Source organism: Mesoplodon densirostris, chromosome 13 (genome assembly GCF_025265405.1).
Source record: "Mesoplodon densirostris isolate mMesDen1 chromosome 13, mMesDen1 primary haplotype, whole genome shotgun sequence".
Taxonomy (NCBI): domain Eukaryota; kingdom Metazoa; phylum Chordata; class Mammalia; order Artiodactyla; family Ziphiidae; genus Mesoplodon; species Mesoplodon densirostris.
Genome location: NC_082673.1, coordinates 92271858 through 92296785, shown reverse-complemented (window position 1 = coordinate 92296785; position 24928 = coordinate 92271858). Strand labels below are relative to the sequence as shown.

Genomic DNA, 24928 nt, shown 5'->3' with positions numbered 1-24928 from the left:
GCTCTTCCCCCTTCAGGTGTCAGGGGCTCCTGTGCTCCCACTGCCAGGCCAGCTTTGGGGCCTTTGGAACATCCCCCTTGGTAAGACAGCTGCTGAGCTTTGGTCTTGGGGCTCTCCCCGGGGGCCCCGGAAGGGCATGAACCCACAGGGCAGGCAGGACTGAAGGGGAGCTGGGGAGGGGGCGATGGCGAGCCCCCCAGAGGCAGCACCTCCCAGGAGCACCCGTGCACGGGGTGAGCTTTAATGGCTGTGCACCCAGGTGGGGCCCCAGCGAGCCAGCGTCACCAGACGAACATGGGCTTGCCGTCGTCGTGCGCCAGCTGGCTGAGGCAGGAGAGCAGCAGCAGCGCGTCGGTGAGCATGCTGGGGTGCACAGTCTCCACCAGCACACGCTGCAGGAAGTCCACAGTGTAGGAGCCGCCCTTGGACGCAGCCAGCTCGGGCCGCTCCCGCAGGATGCCGTAGGTGTTCACCAGCTGCTCGGTCAGTGCCGGGTGCACCTGCCCGTTGTAGCCCAGGCTCTGCAGCCGGTTCATGATGCTCGTGTAGCGCTGTGTGAGTGTCTGGCACAGCTCCTCGTCCAGCTTGTGGTCGGTGGGATTCAGGGAGGCCTGAGGGGACAGCAGCCGTCAGGGACCCTCCAGCCCCCCCGCAGCACACAGGCAGGCAGGCAGGTGAGGGGCGATGGAGGCCGAGGGGTATGGTTGTGGGAGGACCGCGATCAGAGGGAGTGTCCTCAAGGGGGGTGTCCTCGAGGCCCTGAGAGAGACGCCTGTGGGCCCTAGGGCGAGGGGAGCCCTGTGGGCTGAGCCTGAGCAGAGAGGCTCCAGAGGCCCCATCACCTGCTCCATCCACCACCAGGGATTCGGACTGAGTGGGGGCCACAAGGAACTGGGGACAGGGAGCATGGCTGGGGGTCATGAAAGACGAGGGGGCCTCCCAAAGCCCCCAGGGTTGCCCGACCCAGAAGACACCGCCGCCTCCTGGGTCCTGCCCCGCTTCCTCTCAGCCTTTCCTCCGGGCCCCCCGTCCCAGCACCCCAGGCTGCCTCCTCAGCACCCCGTGGCCTGCACACCCCCCTGCGGGAGTCCCTTCCCACCCCTCATGCTGCACCGCTGCCCCCAGGCCTGCAAAACGAAGGTGTACATAGTGGGACAGGGTCTTTCCCTGCTAGAGCCCCCCTGCAGTTTCCACTGCTCCAACTTCCAGGGCCAGGGCGGGCCGGCAAGGCCCAGATCTGGTCCTGCTCACCCTCTTCCCGCAGTTCCCTAGACGTCCACCAGGCTGGCTCCCAACCTGCTAGGGGTGCCGGGACAGTCTGCTCAGGCATCGCCTTCTCCAGGAAGGCCTCCCTGTCCGCTCCCTGGATGGTCATGTGAGCACAGCACCAGGCTGATGCTTGGGCTCAGCCACCGTGAGCCCGGACCTCCGGCAGGGGCACCCAGAGCCCTAGGCTCAGCACCTGTGCTGCCTGGTGACACTAGGACAGGCCTGTCTTCCTGACCTGGGCACCTGAGTCTTCTTCCATTTGCCCGTTTACAGGCCCCGGTGGGACAGACCGCAGGAGCTCGGCCAGCATCTGTGGGTGAGCAAGCGGACCTGCGGCTGCTCACACCAGGGCGACCCAGGGAGCAAACCGGTGGATAGCGTTAAGCCTTGGCCACTGCGGGGGCATCGAGAGCCGTCACCCGATCACCCCCGGCCGTGGCTGGGCTCCTGCTGTGTGCCAGGCTGGGCACATGGAGCTTAAGACATGAGCAGGGGTCCGACGGGGGCACATTGACGCTGAGAGACAAGGCCAGGGCTGCCCCTAGGAAGTGAGCCCTTGAGAGTGGAGGGCGACAAGGGGGAGTGAGTGTGGAAGAGCAGGACAAGCACCCCAATAGCACCGGAGCAGTGGGTGTGGGTCCCCGCCCCCAGTCCCCTCCGGCTTCCCCTGAGAAGCTGCAGGCCTGAGCAGAGCACGGGGCTGGGGTGGGTGGGCGAGCGGAGTGCCCTGTCCTAAAGGGTCGGAGACGCCTGGTGGGCTTTGTGGTTTTAAGAGATCATGCTGACCACTGGCAGGGGCTGGATGGAAGCTGGCAAGAGAGGGTGAAGGGTTCTGTCCATCCAGCCTCACTCTGCAGATCTTCTCCGAGCCCTCCCGGTTCAAGTGTGAGCAAAAGGCCCTCAGAGTTTACAGTGAGGACACGGCCCAGGAGAGGGATGGTACTGTGAGCGCTGCCACTGGGGAGGGGGTCCTGGAGGGAGAGGTCGCTGGACCGAGGCCTGAAGGACAAGGACAATGGAGGGAAGAAACTTCCAGGCTGAGGAGCAGCATGCGTGGCATGGAAGGTGCCAGGACGCCGGCTGCAGAGCAGGGCCCCCCGGGAAGAGTCGGGTTTGACGGCCGCCACCACCCTGAGTGTGAGCCTCGTGTTCCCTGCTGGGACTGCAGGAAACACTGCACAGCCTGACAGCGCTGCTGTGAGGACAAAGGAAACGTCTCTGGGGGCGTCGAGCACAGCGCCCGGGCCGGTCAGCTCTGCGGCACGGGGGTCACTGTCTACAGGCGTAGGGGTAGAGAAGGAGGGGCGCCCAGGGCCGTGAAGTTGGCCCCGGTGAGCCCGGGTCTGGGTGGGGAGAAGAACGAGAGGCAGAGATCCTGACGGCTTTTCTTGTTGACTGAAGGCCTCCGAGGTAGAGAGCGAGCTCCCCGAGGGCACAGACTGTGTCTGGCGCCCGCTTGGCATATTCTGAATGCTTGACACTAGCCAGGCCTGACTAGGTGGAGCAGCAAGGCTAGCTGTGGACCAGTTAAGGGGACAGCAGTTTGGACCATGGGGTAGGAGTGGAGGAGAAGAGAATGTAGATGTGGATGTGGACGTGGAGAAAATCAGAGTGGATGGGAAGAATCTTTCCAGGGCGAAGCAGCAGGACCTGGTGCTGGAGGGGATATGGCGGGGGGCGTGGGCGCAGGGAGGCACATAGACTCACACCTGCGAGACCCAGCACACGTGGTCATCACGCAGTCTTTCCATCCTGGACCACACACAGCATCGACCATGTGCTCAGTGAAAGGGGAAATGGCAGCAAATGTCAGAGAAGCAGTGTGGTACGGCCCTCATTCTCCAAACACAGGGCAGGTGTGTTAGAAGCCAGCACTCACATGCAGCCTAACGCCCCTCAGATGGCGGTCCTGACTCACTCAGGGGTTAGAGAGGAAATGCAAGGCAGCTCGTGAGACATTCAGACCTGAACAGCCACACATCCACCCCTCCAGCCTGCAGGGCTGCAGCCAGAGTGCCACCAGAGTCAGGCTGGAGCCTCGGCGGACAGCGCCGAGGCTGCCAGGAGACTGTCGCTTTTCCCAACCAGCCTTAAACAACAGAAGTCTCCCGCTATGCTTGGATCCTGGAACAGGATCCACTCTGGCTGGTGTTCCCCTTGTACCGGTTGTTGAATATTTTGAATATCTCCCTGACTAGAAGGAACTTCCTTGTCCTAAGTGTAGTTATTTAAAAACAAAAGAGATGTAAAATAAAATGATTTAAGAGCTCAACCCAAGAAAGAAAAATAAAGCAAAGCTAAAGGAAGGAGAAGGAAGGAAATAATAAAGAGCAGAAGTGAGGAAACACATCTGAAGGGTGAATAGAGAGGATGAGCTAAGTCCACACCCTCCACGGAACAGGCAGCGCCTCCCCCTTCTTGTAGGTAATGCAATGCCCAGCGGAGACCACCAAGTGTCCCACCATCCTGCAGGGGGACTGATGTCACTAAGTCCGAGCCAAGGGGAAGAGCCTGGGACTTCGAGCACCACCCCCCAGGCCGAGTCCCGGGACGCGGGGACCCTGGGGACCCTGACGTGTGCGAGGGGCTGGGCAGCAGGGCCCGACAACCCTGTGGAGAGAGAAACCTCTGGCTTATTAAGCCATGTATTTCTGTCACAGAAACTTGGCACGATCTCTAAAAATGTAGCGAAGCTGCAGAAGTCTTAAACAGCAAACAGAGCATCCCAGTGCATTTATATAAACACCAGGGACGCAGTGTGGTTTATGAGCGGAGTATCTTCTCATGTGTATCAATACGTTAACAGAAAAGGGAGGGGGAAGAAAACTGTGATCATTTCGGTGAGAGAGAGAAACAACATTCTAAAAAATTCAGTATTTGCTCATGAGTAAGAAAAAACCCAACAACTCTGAACAAAGGAGGCATAGGGAACTTCTTCACCTGATGTGGCCGATGCTGAATGTGGCTCACCTGGCTTCTGCCCTAGTGCATTCTAGCACCTTCCTGAACTCTAAGAGGCTGGACGCTAAACGTCACCTATTCCAGACTCCCCTGTGGCTTAGGTACCCCTCTGACCTGGGTTTCTGCCCAGCAAGTACAGGTGCGTGGACCTTGTCTCCTGGAGGAGACAGTGCAGGCAGGGGACTGGGCTCTCTGAAGAGTGCACTGGCCGTGGCACTGGTTCTTCGGGGCAGCTGCACCAAACTGCAGGCCTCCGACTAGGTATCTGCATGCTGTTCCTGGAGCAGCAATGACAATGGCGTGTTCACCAGGACACCCCCTTGCCGTGCTGGCGTTTTTACCGGCTGTAGAGCAGGCAAGCCCAATTTGGTGTCCTTCCTGGAGCCTGTCTGAACACCTAAACATCTATAATAAACCCCTTTCTGCTTATATCAGGTAGTGTGGATTCCGTTATGTGCAACCAAGGACTCTGACTGATTTGTCGAAAGAAGATCTGGCAAAAAGCCTGGTGTCGGAAGCCATCCTGGAGCCATTGCACCATGACAAAGTCATGAGCAACGGAAGGCGAAACTGCAAGGCAGCGCCGTGCCAGGAAGGTGGACTACAGCTCCGTTGTTATGTTTTATGAAAATAAATTTACATACAGGGGCAATTTGGGGGGGATGTTGCTCCACATGAAAGAAAAATTCCTTTAGGCCTCCCCCTCCTGAAACTACCACAGAATGGGAAGTACCCACTAAAGCCCCGGGGAAATGGGTAAAGAATTAAGAGCCTGGAACTAAGGGGATGTTTTTATGAAAAACACCCTCTAGTGTGGAGTTATGGCCATGGGCCGGGGTTCCTGATGACGACAGGAAATTTATGGTTCTATTATAAAGGAAGATTAATTATAGAAAAACAAATGACTAGAGCAGAATTCGTGGCCAGGATAGGGAGAAAACACGGTCTCAGTTAAAGGAAACAACGAGAAAGAGCATGCAGGTACATTGTAAATATTTTCATGGAACCATTGTAAAAGGTTGTTCATGCAAGAAGAAAAATAGGAACAAGTAGCTCCAACTTTTACAATTGAAATAATCATATAACTGCTTGACTTGGTTACTAAGAAACAACCTGTGATTAATGGGAACTTGGGGAAATATTTTAATAGGACATCTAGAAACTAGGGGATATTTGTTTTAAAAAATCTTTATAGAATATTTTGAGGTTGGATTGTGCTAAGATTGTTTGGCCGTGTACCTGGTAATGTAATCAACCACAATATATAAACCTGTGATTGTAACAAAAAAAGAAGAATGAAGAAGAAGAATCAAGAATAAAGACATGAGCGAAAGAAACATGCAATGCTGAAGTAATAGAATTACTGCCTTCGCCGACGCTATCCATCCCTCGGGTATCCCTGGACTCGCTGGAGCTGGACTCCGGCAGCCTGGAACACACGTCATACTTAACCGGAAGACTAGAAGTGTGTGTTTGTAATCACGTCACAAATAAGATGAGGTTGCCTTATGATCTGCTTTTAAAAAGTGCTATATGGGACTTCCCTGGTGGTCCAGTGGGTAAGACTCTGAGCTCCCAATGCAGGGGGCCCGGGTTCGATCCCTGGCCGGGGAACTAGATCCCACATGCATGCTGCAACTGAGTTCGAATGCCGCAACTAAGAAGTCCACATGCCGCAACTAAAAGATCCCGTGTGCCGCAACTAAGACCCAGTGTGGCCAAAATAAAAAATATTTTTTAAAGTGCTATATGATATGATTGTCTACAGAGGAAAGCCAAAATGATATACAGACTATCAGAACTAGCGAGAGGGTTTGGCAAGGTAGCTAAATAACAAATCATTACACAGAAATCAAAAATGTTCTGGGGGCTTCCCTGGTGGCGCAGTGGTTGAGAGTCCGCCTGCCGATGCAGGGGACGCAGGTTTGTGCCCCAGTCGGGGAAGATCCCACATGCCGCGGAGCGGCTGGGCCCGTGAGCCATGGCCGCTGAGCCTGCGCGTCCGGAGACTGTGCTCCGCAACGGGCGAGGCCACAACAGTGAGAGGCCCGCGTACCGCAAAAAAAAAAAAAAAAAAGTTCTGGGCAGGCCAATGTGTTGGCCTAGAGAACATCCGGGGGGGACTATGGGCAGGACTGAGGTACCACCCTCAGTGTCCCTCACACTGATGCAGCTGGACTCAGGGTCTCCTAGGACAAGGGTGCAGAAAGGAAGAGAGCCCGAGCATCTCCCATGGAGCAGATCTTTGTGTTTGGGTAGAAGAACTGACAGGCATGAGCACTGGGATAACTTTCAGTTGAGCTTAAAAGATGGCATAGCTGTCTGTGAACTTACAAAAAAGTAGATAGCCACGTTCTATGAAAGAAGTCAATGAGTCCTTATTGAGTATCGGGCTCCATTACAGTTTTCAGCGTTAAAGCTGTACGGCATTCGGGAAGCAAAGGACCCCAGTTGGACGACACCAGGTTTCACCTGATTTGGTGAATCTAGGTAGAATTTAAGGGCTCTAGCAACCACCAACATTGGAGTTCAATGTGCAGAGAATTAAACAAGATGTCTTGATGAAGGGAAGTAAAAGGCTGGGCAAAGTGGAATTAAATGCAGATAGGAATCAACAAATGATCCAGCCAAGTAGGCAGGCTGGCTTGAGACCAGGAAGCATCTTTATGATCCTCAGGTGGGACCAGACCTCAGTCAACCTGCAGTGGGCCCTACAGAAGGCCAGCCAGGGGGTATCCTGGAGACAACTTCTGTGCAGGTGGGCTGCAGTAGAGCAGCTTCCTGGGAATAAGGGCAGCAAGTGTGTGATCCTGGCAGTTCTGGTCATTGCTGGATGGAAGGTGAATGGGGCCAGAGGCCGTGGAATTGGTGATGGGGGCCGATGGGCAGAATGATCAGATGAGTGTTGTGGTGAGAACCACCAGCTCCCCAGAGGCCACCAAGGTGGAGGCTGAAGCACAGGCTCAGGGGCACCAAGCTCCTCGACTTCCTTAAATACCAAAAAAATTGTCTTACGTACATTCTGCTTCCTTTTCCTGCTTCTTCTCTAAAGAGTTGCCACTTAGTGCCGTGACTTAAATTCTCCGGCATAAGCAGTAACTCGCAGGCAAGGTGACGAGCAGCATGGAAGGGGAGGACTCGCACAGCCCACGCCCTCCTGGAAGGTCTACCTTATCCTCCGTATAAACAGCAGTTTCAAAACAACCAGAAACCTCCCTCCACAGTTTGATGTCTAACTTCTATGTGGGCAACTAGACTTTCACTTATGATTAAGTGTAGTCTTTGCCAACTAGATATCAGATGCAGCATTTTAGAGACATAAATATTGTGCTTCTCCCACGTCATTTGCCAATTTTTAAATAGCCGCTGCCAGGCTGCACTCATGGCACAGCAGTGGTGGCGGTGGTCCAGGATAGGAATCAAGGGTCGTCAAACCCAACATGGCCAATTTGGCCCCGCCGACACAAGCAACACAGGGACAGCCAACATGGCAAAGATGGGAAACTTCCCCAGTTCAACCTATAAACCAATGAAAAACTAAAAATTTGAACTAGGTTTTTCTTGGAACTTGACAGACTGATCCTAAAATTCATATTGAAGAGCGAAGGGCCAAGAGGAGCTACGATGATCTGGAAGAAGAGATGCCCAGGCTCCCTTGGCCTCCCAGGATTAGAGCACTGTCACCTGAGCAGGGCCAGACCTGCAAACCTGGAGCCCACACTCGTGGGACTGGGAGAGGGGACCGAGGCGGGGCTGGCAGCTCCAGCCTTAAATGGGACTCAAAGAATACAAACAATAAAGGAAAACGTGGGACTTCCCTGGCGGTCCAGTGGTTAAGACTCCGCGCTTCCACTGCAGGGGACGTGGGTTCCATCCCTGGTCGGGAAACTAAGATTTTGCATGCCACGTGGCACGGCCAAAAAAAAAAAGAAGAAAAAAAAAGAAAAAAAGGAAAAGGTGGATAAAAAAGGTGGATAATTTCGGTCTCGTTAAAATTAAAAACCTAACCAAAGGACACCTTAACAAAAGGAGAAGGCACGCTCAAACCGGGACACAGATGAGCCCGCTGTAACTGAACGCGATTCCTGCCCACTCACAGACCCAGAGCCACAGTCCATCCACGCATAAGGACGGCCAGAGAGGAAGGGGCCGGGAGCACCGAGGGCTACTTCGCGAGGGAAGAGTACACAGCTGCAGGGCCGCGGCGCCGACGCCCGCCCCCTGCCCCACCCCCGCTCTACCCGAGTGGGCGTGTCGGTGGGGAAGGGCGCACACCAGCCCATCCTGCCCCGGCGCAGCCCAAGCCCCCGACGGCTCCTACTCCAACGTGACTCCTACACGTGGTGGCGAGGAGACGCGCGCAAGCGTGTTTGGGAAACATCGTCCTCTTGCGTCCCTCAGTTGGAGCGGGCTCATTGCAGGGCATGCTGGGGATACGGAACGAGCCCGGCCGGAAGACCTTGGCCACCAGGCCGCCAGCTGCTCAGAGGCTCTGAGACCTGCCTCCCCTGCGCCCCCAGTGACACTTGAGGACTTGGACAGGGTGAGGGAGAGGCATAGGCGTCAGCTCTGCCAGTCTGGGGAGGGCCCGTGGGAGCGGGGCCTGGCAGACCCGAGGCCACTGCAGTGGTAAAGTGGGAGCTCACAGGCCTGACAGTGCTGGGGCCCGCTGCTGCCCTGCCCTCACCCATCCCAGGGTGCCCGCAGATTCTGATGCACTCTGCCTAGCTGGAGTGCAGGGGCCCCCAGAAGGCCGTCCCCATCCCTGCAGGTGGCGGGGTAGGCCCTCAGGCGGTGAGTGGCAGGTAGGCACAACGCACCTGGATGATCTTCTCCGGAATGTTGGAGACCGTGAAGCCGTAGAGCCGGACACGCTCGGGGAAGATGCTGGACAGGATCCTGCGGTCCAGCTGGAAGGCGATCTCCCCCACCAGCCTCTCCCAGCCCAGCTGCTTCGACTCTGGGGACAACAAGGGATGGAGGGGGTGGTCAGTGACCGTGGTCAGCAGCCCAGGGGGGTGCCTGGGAGGTCGCCAAGGGCAGCCGAGGAGACCCCAGACTCGTGCTGACCTCGGGAGCTGTCAGGGAACTTGGTGCTCTTCTGGTGGGCTAGCTTCCGCTCCAACTCCGGGGTGCTTTTCCGAGACGGCTCTGCCACGCGTGGACCTCGGGCATCGTGGACTGAAGCCGGGGACGAGGCTCGAGGTGGGGAGTGGGGGTTGTGTGCAGGGGAGTGGAGGGTGGGCGAGGGCCGGGTCGGGGAGCGGTGCGTGCGGGCAAAGGGGTGCGGGGTGCTTGAGGGCCTAGAGCTCGTGGCAGCTTGGGGGGCGGGAGTGGGGGCAGAGGCGAGGACGATGATGCTGTGGAAGGTGGCCGAGGCAGGGACAGAGGCAGAGACCGCTTGTCCCCGGGGGCCACCAGGCTGTGTCCGGGCGTCCGGGGTGCCATAGGAGAAGGCTGTCGTGGGGCTGGGTGTGCCCATGGGGCCGACGGGTGTGGAGGTCTGGATGGGCGCACCCACAGACGTCATGTTGAGGGGCTCCGGCTCCTGGGCAGGCGGGGGGCGCTCGGTGGAGAGTGGGACTAGCGACGTGGGGGAGGGGCATACAGGAGAGGAGGAGGATTAGAGCGAGGCGGGGCCAGGGCCTACTAGCCTGGCAGGAGCCCCTCCCCCTGGGCCCCCCGCCGCCCCTCCCCCACACTGCTTACCTTCGGCTGCGGCAGCAGGTCCCCCACCCGCTGCGGGATGGGATCCAGAGGGGCATCCTTGGAGCGGCTCTGCCAGCCACACCCTCGGGGCCTCCGACTGCACCAGATTGCTCATGGGATTGGCCGGAAGGTTCTGAGAGACACCTAGGGGGGCGGCCGTGGAGGTGAGCAGGGGGCTACTCAGAGAGAGGGCTACCGAACCTATTATAGGGTCCATAAGGGGGCTGCTCCGAGACACAGCTAGGGGGCCTGTCAGGGGGCTGCTTGGAGTCAGGGGGCCAGTCGAGGGCAGGCCCAGGGAGCTGGCCGGTGTGCCCGCCAGGGGCACTGCCACGGGGCTGGCCAGGTGGCTGCTCAGGGGGCCAGTCAGGAGGCTGGTGAGTGGGCTGCTCTGTGAGATGGGCCCCAGGCCAGGCAGCAGCGTGTTGAGAGGGCCCAGCAGGGCGCTCACGACGGGGCCTGCCGCGGGGCTGGGCTGCGGGCTGTTTAGCATGTCGGCCAGGGGCGCCAGAGCCACAGTCCCCACTTCTTCCGGGATGAGTTCATTTGCTGCTGCCGGGGATGGGGGCAGGAAGACACCTGGGGGACACAGAGAAAGCACTGAGACCCCAGGCTCTCTCCCCACTGTGGCAGGGCCTGGACCAAGATGCCCATGTGCCTCTGATGAGCTGACCAACTCTCTCCGAGCCTCACCTCTAAGCGGGCATCTGTGGGGCTGCTCAGTGGATCCCACGCGAGGGTCTGGCCCCCCATCCCTGTCCTCCAAGGGAGCCTGGTCCCTGCCAGGATCACCTCTGTAAACGCCGGCCCCCCAGCCACCAGGACATTCCACGCTGCCTGTCCCTCAGACAGGCCCACTGCCTTGAGCCGCTGACCCCTCACTGAGGAGAGGAGGGTCTGAACACGTAGGTCGCCAAGTGGACCCCTCTGTTCCCAGGTGGTGGGGGAGTGGGCCCGAGCCTCCTGACTGCCGTCCCCTTGGGGACAGCCAAGCCTCACCACGTGGGGGACCCTCAGGGAGGCCAGAGCTCAGAGCTGCTGGGAGCCTCCCATGGAGCCCAAGGTGTGCCTGGCCCGTACAGGACCCCGCCTGCCTGTCGCCGGGGATGCAGGCACAGGAAGGGGTGTTGCTTCTCCCCTGCGTGGGGCCTGGGAGCCCGTTTGCCCTTGGGTTCCTGAGGAGACTGCCCTCGGATGACCGAGTGACTGCTGTTTGGGGCAGAAGACCCCTAGGGAGGGTGCAGGAGAGGTTTCTGTGAGTGTAACTGCCACATTAAAAAAAATAAAAACAGGGCTTCCCTGGTGGCGCAGTGGTTGAGAGTCCGCCTGCTGATGCAGGGGACATGGGTTCGTGCCCCGGTCCGGGAAGAACCCACATGCCGCGGAGCAGCGGGGCCCGTGAGCCTGGAACCTGTGCTCCGCAACGGTAGAGGCCACAACAGTGAGAGGCCTGCATACCGCAAAAAATAAAATAAAATAAAATAAAAGCAGTACACGCTTATTATAGGGAAAGAATGGAAATACAGAAAAGTCAGAAAAGATGAAAGCCACTGGTGGTCCTGTTATCCCACCGCCCGTCATATAGCAAAGCTCCGCGAAGGCTTGAAGACTTTCTCCACGTGTTTATGTCGCTCAGGGGCCGGCGAACCCCTCTGTAAAGAGCTGGTGAAAAGAGCTCCAGCTTTCCTGGCCATCCAGCCTCTACTGCAGCCGCTCAGCTCTGCTGTCATGGCTCCAAAACAGCCACAGACAACACGGAAACAAATACACGTGGATGCTTGGTGACAAAACCTTACTTATGGATGCTGATATTTGAATTTCATGGACTTAGTGCATGTCGTGAACTAGCACTCTCCTTCTGATTTTCTCTCAGCTGTTTAAAAAGGTAAAATCCATTCCCAGCTCCCAGGCCACGCACACGTGTGTGGTGACTGTGTATGTTGCCCGTGTCCTTATGTGCCCCGCCTCTTCATGCTGGGCCTGCACCACGGTGACCTTCAGCATCATCGTTCTTGGAAAACAGCGCTTATTGTGGCTGCGGTGGTGTCCGTCTTGTGCACGTGCCATTGTTTATTGAGCCTATTTCAGCTGTTGGGCGAATCAATTGTTTCCAGTTTTCCCAGTGACAAAAATTCTACTATATAATTCTTTATTATCTTTCCCCCCCGAAAACAGACATTTTAGAGGTTCTTAATGCACACTGCTAAATCTATCCACTTTAAGACCCCTCAGAAACATCTGACATTCCCTGAGAAGCCCAGGCCTTGTTACACTGATGCTGCCCTGCACAGTGTGTGCCAGGATGTCCTGCCGTTTATTTTTAAGTTTTGTTATTTTTTCCCAAACAAATAACTTAACATTTCAGAATCAAATCAACCAGTCTTTTATGATTTCTTGTTTGGCTTTTTGGGATTTTTGCTTTAGGATTGAAGAGACAGTGAAGCTTGTGGCCCAAAGGGAAGTATCCCACGGAGAGGAACAGCGTGAGGGAAGGAGCAGCCGGTGCGGCAGAGAGCGGTGACGGGGCACGGAGATCCAAGTCGGGGCGTCTGTCCTTCTCAGCCTGTCTCCTCTTGGGGGAGCCTAGGGTCCGGATGACATGGGAAAGGACCACTCGGGCAGCGTCTTTAGGACTTGGGAGAGAAGACGGTCCCTGCACGGCCAGGTCCTCATGGCCTCTGAGACCCAGGGGATCTGGTTTCCATCTCACTGATGTTCCCACCTCCACTGGTGTCCTCAGTGTCCCTCGAAGACGTCCCTGGGCGTTGTACCAACTCCCCATCTCAGTCCATTTTCTCCTCCTCCATCCCTGCACCCAAACACTGGTCGAGGGGCCGGTGACCCTGCGTTGCAGAACCCAGCGTGCGCTTCACGGGGCTCTTCTCGCAGGTGGCGGGTGGTGTCCACGCGGCGGAACGTTCCTCCCTGTTGAAATCCCGTCTTGGTTTGGCATCCAGGTTCCCGGTCACCCGGCTTCCTCCAGGTGCTTCTGGGTCCACATCCTCTGCCCCTGGGGGCAGCCCCAAGGCCCACCTAGAGTCTGCTTCCCCTCAGGAGCTGATGCAGCTCAGACGCTCCGGACCAGCGCAGGCTGCTCACTCTCGGGCTGGACTCCGACTCACATCCCAGTGGCCTGACCCCCTTCTTCCCGGGGTTCTGCTGGGGACTCTGCCGCCCTGGTGTGCCGGCCGCCGACATCTTTGCTCTTTCAGTGGCTCAGGCCTCAAATGGTGCAGCCTCAACACTTCTCTTTCAGGAGCCCCGAGCATCCCATCTGTCTGCAACACCTTCAAGTACGTACATCCAGAATTCAGCACGTGTGCTCCTCCCAACTCCGGTCCATACCAACATTACCCTGCCTGGATTATTGCAGGAGCCCCCTGGCTTGCCGCCTGTTTCTGGCCTTTCCCCTCAAACATCAGCCAGACTGTTCCAGTTAAAATGCCCACCAGCTAGCTCACCATCTCATTCTTAGTGCTAGGCTGTTCAGTGTCCCCTGTGACCTGGCTCATCATCTCTCTGACTTTGTTCTCCTCCTGGTCTCCCCCTGGCACCTTCTGCTTCAGCCCCTTGGGCCTCCTTGCTGTTCCCTCTGCCTGGAACGCTTTTCCTGCGTACACAGCTGGCCGCGTACTTCCACCCGTCCTTTCAGTTGTGACCTCTTCAATGAGCTCTTCCATCCCAAATCACCAGTTTCCTTCACCCAACCTGTTCCTTCCCTTTCCTCTGGACTATGTCCTCCTTAGCACTTATCTCTCTCCAAGTTCCTCTCCATTGGCTTACTGGCTTTTCCTGTTTCCCTCGATTAGAATGGAAGCTCCGTGAGGGCAGGGCTTTGTCTGTTTGCTCCTGTTTCCCAGTGCCTAGAACAGTACTTGGGCCACAGAAAGTGTTCAATAAATATGAAGAACATGATGTATATATGAGCACAGATAAAACTTGATGATTAAAAAAGAAGGTCAGTATAGGATTATCTATAGAATGACCTTATAAACTGTGACCACTGAGACAGCCATGTGAGATCCAAAACTCAATCAGGTAACAGGTAACTTATCTGAAGGAGTTGTGTGGTCCTTAGAATACAAAGAGTGCAAGATTCGTCGGCGGGGTCTACAAAATCAATTGTATTTCCATACACTTGCAATGAACAATCTAAAAATGAAATTAATAGCATCAAAAAGAGTAAAATATTTAGGAGTAAATTTAACAAAAGATATGCAAAACTTGTGCTCTGAAAACTTTGTTGAAAGAAATGAAAGAAGATCTAAATAAATGGACAAACATCCTGTGTTTCTGGATCGGAAGACGTAATATTGTGAGGATGGCAATACTCCCCTAGTGATCGACAGATTCAGTGAACTCCTTATCCGAATCCAAGCTGGCTTCTTTGTAGAAACTGACAAGCCAATCTTAAAATTCGTAGAGAATTGCAAGGGACCCAGAATTGCCAAAGCAATATTGAAAAAGAAGAAAGAAAATTCTCACCAAAGTGTACACCACAACCTAACACAACACTGTGAATCAACTATACTTCAATTAAGAAAAAAGCAAGAAAAGAAAAAGAAGAAAGTTGGAGAACTAACTTTCAGATTTCAATACTTACTACAAAGCGACAGTAATCAAGACTGTTTGGCACTGGGATAGGAGAGACAGATAGACCGATGGAGTAGAATAGGGAGTCCAGAAATAAACTCATGTATCTACGGTCAACTGATTTTCGACAAGGGTGCCAAGAAAACTCAATGGGGAAAGAGTAATCTTTTTAAAAAATTGTGCTGAGACTACTGGGTATCCACATGCAAAAGAATGAAATTGAATCCTTACCTCACACCTTATACAAAAGTTAACTAAACAGATCAAAGGCCAAAATGTAAGAGCTAAAACTATAAAATTCTTAGAAGAAAACATAGGGATAAATCTCCATGACCTTGGATTTAGCAGTGCATTCTTAGATATGACATCAAAACCATGAGCAACAAAAGAAACAATAAGTTGGATTTCATCAAAATTAAAAGTTTCTGTGTTTCAAAGGATACTATCAAGAAAACGAAAAGACAGAATGGGAGAAAATATTTGCAAATCGTATGTTTGATGAGGGACTTATATCCAGAATATATAAAGAACTCTTACAACTCAATAATAAAAAAAAGACAAATAGTCCAATTAAAAAATGGACCAGGGACGTCCCTGGTGGCGCAGTGGTTAAGAATCCGCCTGCCAGTGCAGGGGGCACAGGTTCGAGCCCTGGTCCAGGAAGATCCCACATGCCACAGAGCAACTAAGCACGTGGGCCACAACTACTGAGCCTGCGCTGTAGAGCCCGCGAGCCACAACTAATGAAGCTTGAGTACCTAGAGCTCATGCTCCGCAACAAGAGAAGCCACTGCAATGAGAAGCCCATGTACCCCAATGAAGAGTAGCCCCCGCTCGCTGCAACTAGAGAAAGCCCATGCACAGCACCGATGACCCAACGCAGCCAAAAGTAAATTTAAAAAAAAAATGGACCAAAGGTCTGAACATACATTTCTCAAAGATGATATACAAATGTCCAAAAAACACATGAAAATTTGCTCAGCCTCGTTAGTCATCAGGGAAATGCAAATCAACACCACAATGATATATCACTTCACACCTACTAGGATAGCTATAATCAAAAAGTCAGCTAATAAGTATTGGCAAGGGGTGGGAGGGAGGCTCAAGAGGGAGGGGATATATTTATATATAGCTGATTCACTTTGTTCTACAGCAGAAATTAACACAACATTGTAAAGCAATTATGTGCTAATAAAATTAAAAAATAAGTATTGGCAAGGATGTGGAGAAATTGGAATGCTCACACATCGCCGGTGGCAGCGTAAAGTTGTGTAGCCCCATTGGAAAGCAATCTGGCAGCTCCTCAAACAGGTAAACATAGAGTTACCATATGATTCAGCACTTCCTCTCCTAGATATATAGTCAAGAGAAATGGAAACATACATCCACACAAAAACTGGTACATGAATGCTTATGGCATCATTATTCATAATAGCTGAAAGGAGGAAACAAAAGTCAAAGAACCAATGAATGAATAAACAAAATGTGGTAATCCGTTAACGGAATATTATTCAGCCATAAAAACAACCTTCCCCACATCCCGCGTAGACGCACTGACTCATCTACAGCATGGATAAACCTTGAAGACATTATGCTAAATGAAAGAAGCCAGCCACAAAAGCCACTTATATATGAATCCAATTATATGGAGTGTCCACAACAAACGAATACATAAAAATAGAAAGTAAATTAGTGGTTGCTTAGAGTTGAGGAGGGTCGGGCAGTAGGAGTGTGATTGCTAGAGGGTTTGTTTTGGGGGTGATGAAAGAGTTCTAAAATTGATTGTGGTGGTGTTTGTACATATCTCTGAATATACCAAAAAACATAAAATGGTACACTTTAAAGGAGTGAATTTATGGTATTTGAATTATATCTTAATAAAGTTGTTAATTAAAAAATGATTCAGGGCTTCCCTGGTGGCGCAGTGGTTAAGAATCCATCTGCCAATGCAGGGGACACGGGTTTGAGCCCTTGTCCTGGAAGATCCCACATGACATGGGGCAACTAAGCACGTTCGCCACAACTACTGAGCCTGCGCTCTAGAGCCCACAAGCCACAGCTACTGAAGCCTACATGCCTAGAGCCTGTGCTCTGCAACAAGAGAAGCCACCGCAGTGAGAAGCCCCTGCAATGAAGAGTAGCCCCTGCTCCCCGCAACTAGAGAAAGCCCACGTGCAGCAATGAAGACCGAACACAGAAAAAGAAAAAAAAATTAATTGGAGTCACAGGCATTTAGTGTTGCAGCAAAGACATATTCATGGTTCAAAGGCCAATTGACTGCATCCCTGGATGGCACTGCAGGCTCTGTGGGTACAGAGCCTGGGGGAGTGTGTGGTGGCCTCAGTCGTGGACACAGTGTCCATGGATTTTTGACCCATTAGGGTCACCGATGAGAATCTCGGGAGCAGTCTGTTGAAATCTCTGGCTGGGAGATGGGGACATTTGAAAGCACAGAGTCCCAACCACTGGACCTCCAGGAGCCCCAGGTCGAGCCTTGGTTTAAGAGATTTCAGTCCTATAGCTTTGTATTGTAGTGCAAAATGTGCAAGTGATTGTTTTAACCTTATAATTTATATTTTGCTGATTTAGATTTATGAGTTGAAATGTTCCTAGGTACTTTACTACATACAGTATTAGAAACTTAAAGAGAACTTAGATTCACTGAATCTACATGGGTTTTTTTTAGCTTTTAAAAATAATTAATTAATTAATTTTTTGGCTGCTTTGAGTCTTCGTTGCCGAGCGTGGGCTTTCGCTAGTTGCAGTGAGTGGGGGCCACTCTTCCGTGCGGTGGCTTCTCTTGTGGAGCATGGGCTCTAGGCGCGCGGGCTTCAGCAGTTGTGGCACAGGGGCTCAGTAGTTGTGGCGTACGGGCTTGGTTGCTCCGCGGCATGTGCGATCTTTCCAGACCAGGGCTCGAACCCGTGTCCCCTGCATTGGCAGGCGGATTCTTAACCACTGCGCCACCAGGGAAGCCCTATATGTTTACTTTATACATAAGAATTATTTGGGTCCAGGAAGGTTTGTTTGTTACATCGGACTATTGAAGCTAAAAAGAAAAGCAAATGTCTTAGATCTACAAATGCAGTTTACAATGTTTTAACCGTTTAAGCGAACTTGTGATTTCCTCCCCCAGCCTGCTCCTCACAGGGGCAGCTCCATCCTTCCCGCCGAGGCCGAGGGCGGGACTCTGGAGGGGCCCCACTCTGGTCTCCCGCCCCTCGTCGCGTCGGTCAGGACGTGGCCGCCACACTGTCCTGCACTCGGCCGCGCCCTCGCGCCATCTCCCTGGCCGGCCCTCGGGCTCCGGGCTGCAGAGCCTCCCCAGCGGTCCCTCCCGGGCCTGCCCACCGACCGTGGCCTCTCCGGCCTCGGAACCCTCCCTCCGCGAGGACGTTGGCCCCGCGAGGACCAGGCCGGGCCCACACCCGGGCAAGGGCAGCCCGGCCACCGAGACCCACCCCCGGTCCACGCGGGGACGAAGGCGGGGGACAGTCAATATGCCTGGGGTCAAAGCTGGCGGTCGGAGGGCAGGGCCCTGACGGGGCGGGGCCCGAGCGTAGGGGCGGGGCCAGAGTTGCGTCGCCGCTCAAGGGGCGGAGCTAGCGTAACGGGGCTGCCCTGAGGGGCGGGGCCTGAGGGTCTGGGCGGGAAGGTGTTGCTCAAGGCCGGACTCGAGGAGGCGAGACGGGTGAGCAAAGGCCGCTAGAGCCCAGGGTTCCAAGAGGTCTGAGGCGGCGGCAGGTGAGAAAGAGAGGGGGGATGGTGACAGGTCCTGAGGAGGGGACTGGCCCTGAGATGGGGGCGGGTTCTGAGGGGGGACAAGGGTCTTAAAAGAAAGGCAGGGCGGGATGGGGTCCTGAGGGGGGAGGGCTGTGAGGGGGTGGGTTCTGAGGGTGGACGGGGGTCCCAAAAGGAAGGTGGGTCTTGAGGGGGGATGGGGTCCCCAGGGGCGTGGGTTCTGAGGGGGGACAAGGGTCCTAAGAGGAAGGCAAGTCCTGGGGGAGGGATGGGGTCCCACGAGGGATGGATCCAGGGGGCTTAGGGTCAATCCCTGGGGTGGGATGTAGGGTCCGGGGTGGGAGGTTGGGACTCGGGGGAGGATGGGCCCTGAGGCGGGGACAGTTCCTGAGGGGAGGCAGGAGGCGCTGCTGGGGTAATGAAGGCTCCAGGACTGGGGGGAGGGGAGGGAGGTTGTGAGGAGCTGGGCTGGCGAAAGCCCGTCGGAAAAGGAGGAGGAGGAGGCTGCTCCCCGCCTAAGGAAGCTTCCGGCAGCCGGCAGCCCCCAAGAGTAGACAGCGGGGCAGCAGGGGTGGGGGCTGGGAGGAGGGTGGGCTTCGGTGAGGAAGGAGGGGCAGTGGGGGCGGGTGCCCAGCAGAAAGGGCAACAGAAGCCCTCCTGCCCGCCGGCCCTGACAGCCTTTCCCGGCCTGAGCCCCCCTGGAGGGAGGAGCCAGCGGGGGGGGGGGCAGTCCCTGTCCTAGTGGCTGGAGCCCTCAGTGCAGCCTTCATTTCCTGTCTGCTCCACCTGCCCCGACCCCCATGCGTCTTCCGTCTGCGACACATCCCGGCACGGGGCCCGAGCGAGGCCCTGCGCCCTCAGGAACAGGAGGCCCTACGGTCCTCGTCCATCCTGGCTCCAGCTCCCACCTGCCATGTTCACAAGGCCGGCGCCTGAACCTCATGGCCTTCTTCCTTGTGAAATTGATCCAGCCACCAGCCAATGTGTACTGACTTCCTGCCGCGCAGAGTACCCGCTCTGACCCCGGAGGTGTGCCTTCTGCCGTCCCGGCCAGCCTCTCTCGATCTCTAGCACGCTGGCCTCTTTATTTTCTTCTCGTGTGACAGCCCAGCTGGTGTCCACTGCCTTCTGCGATGTGCCCGAGCTCTTGCTGGCTGGTCCTTAGCTCCACGGGCCCGCCTTCCCCGTGTCTGCCCCCACCCCCGCCAACCCAACGCTGCTGGAGGCGGTTGGTGGCTGCTGCCTTCGCAGTCAACACGTGCCGGCATCATCTGGGCCCGTTACACACCTCCCCGGCTCCCCTCTCACTTCCTCCTGCCATTTTCACTCTATTTCAGACTTTCCCCATCTTTTTCTCGCCACCCTGACTTTCAGAGAATGACAGTTTTCCAGAGAAAATTGAAGCCATGGTTCTGGAGTTTTCTTAGCTTCCCATCTGGTATTCTCACGCACCCTTCCTTCCTCCTTCCTTTCCCAGACAGTGGAGGAGATGTTCTTCCTTCAGTCAAGGCAGCCTCCGCTCTATACAGTGTTCCTTTTCTCTTTCGTGTCTTCCCTTTCCATAGAAATAAACTCAGGTCTCTGCCATCAGGAAAAGCAGCTCTGGAGGCCGTGCCCCTCTCCAGCTAGTGCCCCCCCTCCAAGCCCTGCTCCATGAACGAAGCGTCAACCATCTATTCTCCCCATTTTCTCACTCACTCTTCACCTCACTCCTGGGCCTTTCCTACTTACAGTGGCCTTGAAGCTGCTCTCGCCAAGGTGACTCACGCCAGGTCATTAGCACTTTTCTTGCTTGACCCCTCAGGCAGCCTTTATGTTGCTGACACTCTGTCCGCTTCGAAGCTGTCTCGGCTTCTGTGACATTACATTCTTTTTTTTTTTTTTTTTTTTTTCGTGTGGTACGCGGGCCTCTCACTGTTGTGGCCTCTCCCGTTGCGGAGCACAGGCTCCGGACGCGCAGGCTCAGCGGCCATGGCTCACGGGCCCAGCCGCTCCGCGGCATGTGGGATCCTCCCGGACCGGGGCACGAACCCACGTCCCCTGCATCGGCAGGCGGACTCTCAACCACTGCGCCACCAGGGAAGCCCTGTGACATTACACTTTTGATGTGTCTCTTGTCTCTCTGAGTGCCCCTTTGCCAGCTTCTCTACCTGTCTTGACTTAGGACTTGTCCCCAGTCTCTTCTCACTGTTCCTCTCTCTTTGCAGATCGTCTCACCTCTCCTGCGGCTTCAGTTATCAATGACTCTTGGATCTTTTCTCTCTAGCCCTGACCTCTCCTTTGAGCCTCAGGCTCATACCTCCACTGCCTCCTGGATGCTCCAGGTGGATGTCGTGAGAACGTCTTAGAGTCAGTTTGTCCAAAGTACAACTTATTCTCTTCCTCCAGGACTGAATTTCCTTCTCCCAAATGGAGGCTCACATATGATATGTCAGTTCAAAGTTATCAATCAAGCTAACGAACTGCTAAATTATGTTCTATCTGCTTACCTGACAAATAAACCTTTGTAACAACCTGGAAGGTCAGGTTTGATTTTAGGACTCTTGTACTCCCTGGAGCTCTGTGCCAGGATGTGGTGGCTTGGGGAGAGCTGGTCCCTGGCCAGCCTCTGTGTGAACGCCTCTGGCCTCTTTGCCCATTCTTCCGTCTCACCCTGCCCCATACCTCCTCTCCAGCCCCTGGGCTGTCACACACTAATGATTTCAAACCTCAAGCTTCGGTCCTGGTTTCTCTCCTTGGTTTCTAGGCTCCGGTGGTCAATTCTGAGTGGAGAGGGACGGGGCAGGGGGCTGAGGGTGCTGACGGGGGGGATGGAGGGGAGCGGGGGGGGAAGCTGAGGCTGGGTGCCGTATTGGGTCCAGTGGGGCAGCACCTTTGGATTCCAGGGCTGGGAAATTCTCACTCTGTGGAGCTGCTTGGAAGTTCACCTGAGGGGAGGCGTGTGTGGGTGGGCAGGGACTCCTGCCGTCAGGTGAATGGGGCTGGTGCCTAGTTTTGTCCTTTTACCATGGTTGTCCTGTGTCCTCGCCCTCCCCTCACCCGGGCTTTGTTGCTATCTCCGCCCTTCTCTCCACGATTTCCCGAGACCCCAGCACAGAGTCTCTCCTCTCGGGTACAGTCTCACCCTTCCCTCCCCGCTTTTCTTGAACTCAGGCCCCTTGCAGTTACCCTGGTGTTGAGGAGGGCCGGTCGCTGCCTCGCCCAGCCTGCTGCTGAACCCGCTGATGCCCAGGCCGCCCGCCTGCGTCTTGATCGCCGACATGAGCTCTTGATTCTCCCGGATGAGCCGCACCAGCTTCTTCAGTTCCTCGTTTTCCCGCACCAGCCTCTCGATCTGATGCCGAAGCCCCTCATAATTGGTAAGTAGAGACATGCCCCAGGGCAGCGGGAAGGGTGCGGCCCTCAGCAGGGCGCTGCACCTGGAGGCTGCCCAGGGCCTGGGGCCTCGCCCGGGCTGGAAGAGGGCACCAGAGTTTGCAAGTTGCAAGGCTGGCCTGTGGGCCTGGGTATTGTGAGGTCAGAGGCTGCACCGCCTCCAGGCCTCTCTGCTCTACCAGGCTCAGCTCTCCGTGCCTCCAGGCCTGAGCGCAGGCCCTGTTTCAGCCTGGAACATTCCCACCCCTTCTCTGTCCAGCGGCTTTCCTCTGTGGAGCTTCCCAACCGCCACCCTCTAGGCTTCCCCGCAGGCGTTTCCTCCGTCACAGCACTTACCTGGCTCCGTGCAGTTAGCTCTTTAGCGCTGTTTCACTCACTTCACAGCCAGGGCAAGGACTGTGTGACCCACCAGCATCCAGCAAAGGGCCGGGTGCCGTGCAGGTAGGTAACCAGTGAACACCTGCTGAATGAAGACTCTTCACCTGCCTTCCTGGAGAGGGCGCCCTTTCCTTGGGATCTTGGGCACACCTGGATTTAGCTGTCAGCCTTCTCCTGGGGACTAACATCTTGGACAGCGGGACACTGGGCTATGCTTTCTTCTGACCCCAGGTGCTGAGAGCCTTTCTCTGGCTGCTGGCCCAGGGGCTCCCCCGTCTAAGCAGTCGGCTCCCTATAGCTTGGAGTTTCCATTTCTGATGACTCAGGTTCCCCTATTCCAAATTCCCTAGCGGTGTCCCCTCTGTGCCCACTATTCTCTGGCTTCTTGAATTTTCCTGACTATAGTCCTTCAAGAACCCAAGACCGCATTCCTCATCAGGTTCCAAGAACTCATATCTCTGAGTCCTTATCTCACTCCCCCTTTTTAGAGCCGTCTACACAGAGAAATTTGCAGGCCTGACCTTGGGAGTTGAATGAGGCCATGTCCTTGTGACCTCCACTGGCTCTGCGGGCAGCTGATGTTGAACAGGAGAGGGTGGTGACGTCCTGGTATAAGGCAGAGGGTACGCTCCTGGCAGGCGGGTGGGGGTGAGGATGGAGTCGAAGGTCAGCCAGGGCTGGGGCCAGTCTGAGTGGAGAGTTCTACCTGGACCTCACAATGGGGGGCCTGCCCTCACCTTCCTCTGACGCCCCAGACTGTAATCCTGGCTGAATCACTCTGGCCCTGGGGACCAGGGCTGAGATTTCTTCAGTGGAAGAGATCCCTTCTCCACACCCTCTGCTCTTCACAGAACGTCTCTGCTGGGTTTTCCTGCAGCATGTGAAAATAAGCTTGTCACGGCCCTCTCGAGCCTCTTCCACGGTCCAGGCTTAACTCGCTGTTGGCCTCTCCTTGGGTTGATGCCCTCCTTGCCATCTGTGTTGCTTACATTTTCTGTGTCAGCTTGGCTGGGCTATGGTGCTGCCCAGGTATTTGGTCAAACACTAGCCTAGTCATTGCTCTGAAAGTTGACTTTAAGTAAAGCAGATTATTCTCAGTCATGTGGGTGGTCTTTATACAATCATTTGAAAGCCTTCAGAATAGAAAACTGACGTTTCCAGGGAAGAAGGAATTGTGCCTCCACGCTGTCCTAGAAATTCTGCCTGAGTTTCCAGTCTCCTGGTCTGCTCCACAGACTTCGGACGTGCTATTTCCCACAATTGTGTGAGCCAATTCCTTAAAATAAATCTCTTAATATACACGAACGCTGACTGATACACCATCTGTTATTTCCCATTGTACCAGTGCTGCTTTCCTCCAAAAATATATCTACTGAGCGCCAACTGTATGGCAGGCGTTGTGTTAGGAATTGGGGGTTCTGTGCTAGGAACTGGGGGTTCTGTCCTAGTCATAATCGGGCATTGTCCCTGCCGTATCAGGTACAGCGGGGAGCAGCCGAGAATCGAACAGTCACACATACGTGTCGAATTACCGCCATGATGGATGCTGTGCGTGGTGCCGGGAGAGGGTGCGGCGGGTAGGGTAGACCCAGTCAGCTCAGGGCAGCCTCCCCGAGGAAGTGATGATTGAGATGACACAACGGAGGAGTCTCTGGTGGGAGAAGAGCTTCCAGCCAGGAGGGCAGTGTGCTGCTGAAGGAACTGAAAGAGGCCGGCCTGTGTGATGGACCCAGGGGCGGGGGGCGGGGCGTGGAGGACAGAGGGCCCGGGCTGTGATGGGCCTGGCGGCCGCAGGGCCCATATTACCCTTCATCCTAATGGCCTTGGGAAGCCCTTGAAGGGCTTTAAGAAGGGCGCGTGGGAATGGATTGGAGAGAAAGAGCTGCCGAATGGAGCGCAGTAAGGAGGCCGCCACAGTCACCCAAGCAAGCAGCGCGGGTGCCTTGGACGCAGTGGTGCCGAGGAGGTGGAGAGAAGTTCAGTGGGTCCCCGGTGGCCTGGTCTCGGGCACGGGCGTGAGCAGGGACAGCCTCACAGCTGCTGGTGACCCCAGCCCAGCCGGGAGCAAGACCAAGTTTAGAGCAAAGACCCTGAGTCAGGTTTGGATGTGCTGCTGAGAGTGGGTGCCATGAAGCCTGTGAGGAGTGAATTCAAGGAGGCAGTGGTTACAGCTCGGGTCCCAGGGGAGAACCCGCTGCGTGGACTGGCAAGATACCCCTTGGGGTCATCAGCTTCTGGACGGCAGATGCAGCCACAGCGGTGGGCGAGGTCACCCAGGAATCAGTACGTCATGAAAGACAATAGGCTTTAGGCCTCCTGGGCCTTGAAGAGCAGGACAAGTCTGCAGAGAACACAGGACGGAAATGCCACAGGGACACGAGGAGGAGCCCGGGGGGCTGGGCTGGCACAGCCACAGGCTGAGGAAATAGAATGGCTCCGAGAGGCCAGATGACAGGAGGACAAAGTGTGCATTGGCCTTAGGGACTTGGAAGTTGCTGGGGACTTAGGGAGAGCTGTTTGGCTGGAGCCATTTGGCCAATGCCGGGTTCCCGAGTGTGAGAAGTGAGCGGGAAGGTCACGAGGAGATGGGGGCACCACAGCTCCCAGGAGGAGGTGGTGCGGAGGGCGGGGTGCAGCTGCAGGCTCCCCAGCCCCGTCCAGCTCTGGACGCCCGGGGCCGGGCCAGATGCTGTCCCCACTGCCTGGTCGCAGATCACTGTACCGTGCTGCCACCAGCGTTTCCTCAGAAAGCCCGGCTCCCCCAGGCTCTGGGCTGCAGCCTCCTGCCGCTTTCTTGTACTCACCCTCTTCAGGCTTCATTTGCTCTCTTTAATTTTCTCATCTTTTTTTTTTTTTTTTTTTTTTTGCTGTTATATCACATAGACAGTGTCCTTTGGTATCC

General features: G+C 55.3%; 1 protein-coding gene across 1 annotated transcript; it reads right to left on the bottom strand.

Annotated features, from left to right (window-relative positions):
- Positions 1 to 281: 281 nt before the first annotated feature.
- Positions 282 to 21646, bottom strand: SPATC1 (spermatogenesis and centriole associated 1). Its single transcript, XM_060115486.1, has 5 exons — positions 21436 to 21646; positions 9940 to 10518; positions 9301 to 9813; positions 9051 to 9190; positions 282 to 611 (listed from the first exon to the last, which is right to left on the bottom strand). The coding sequence occupies exons 1-5, from the start codon at positions 21644 to 21646 to the stop codon at positions 282 to 284; spliced, it is 1773 nt and encodes a 590-aa protein (XP_059971469.1).
- Positions 21647 to 24928: the final 3282 nt, after the last annotated feature.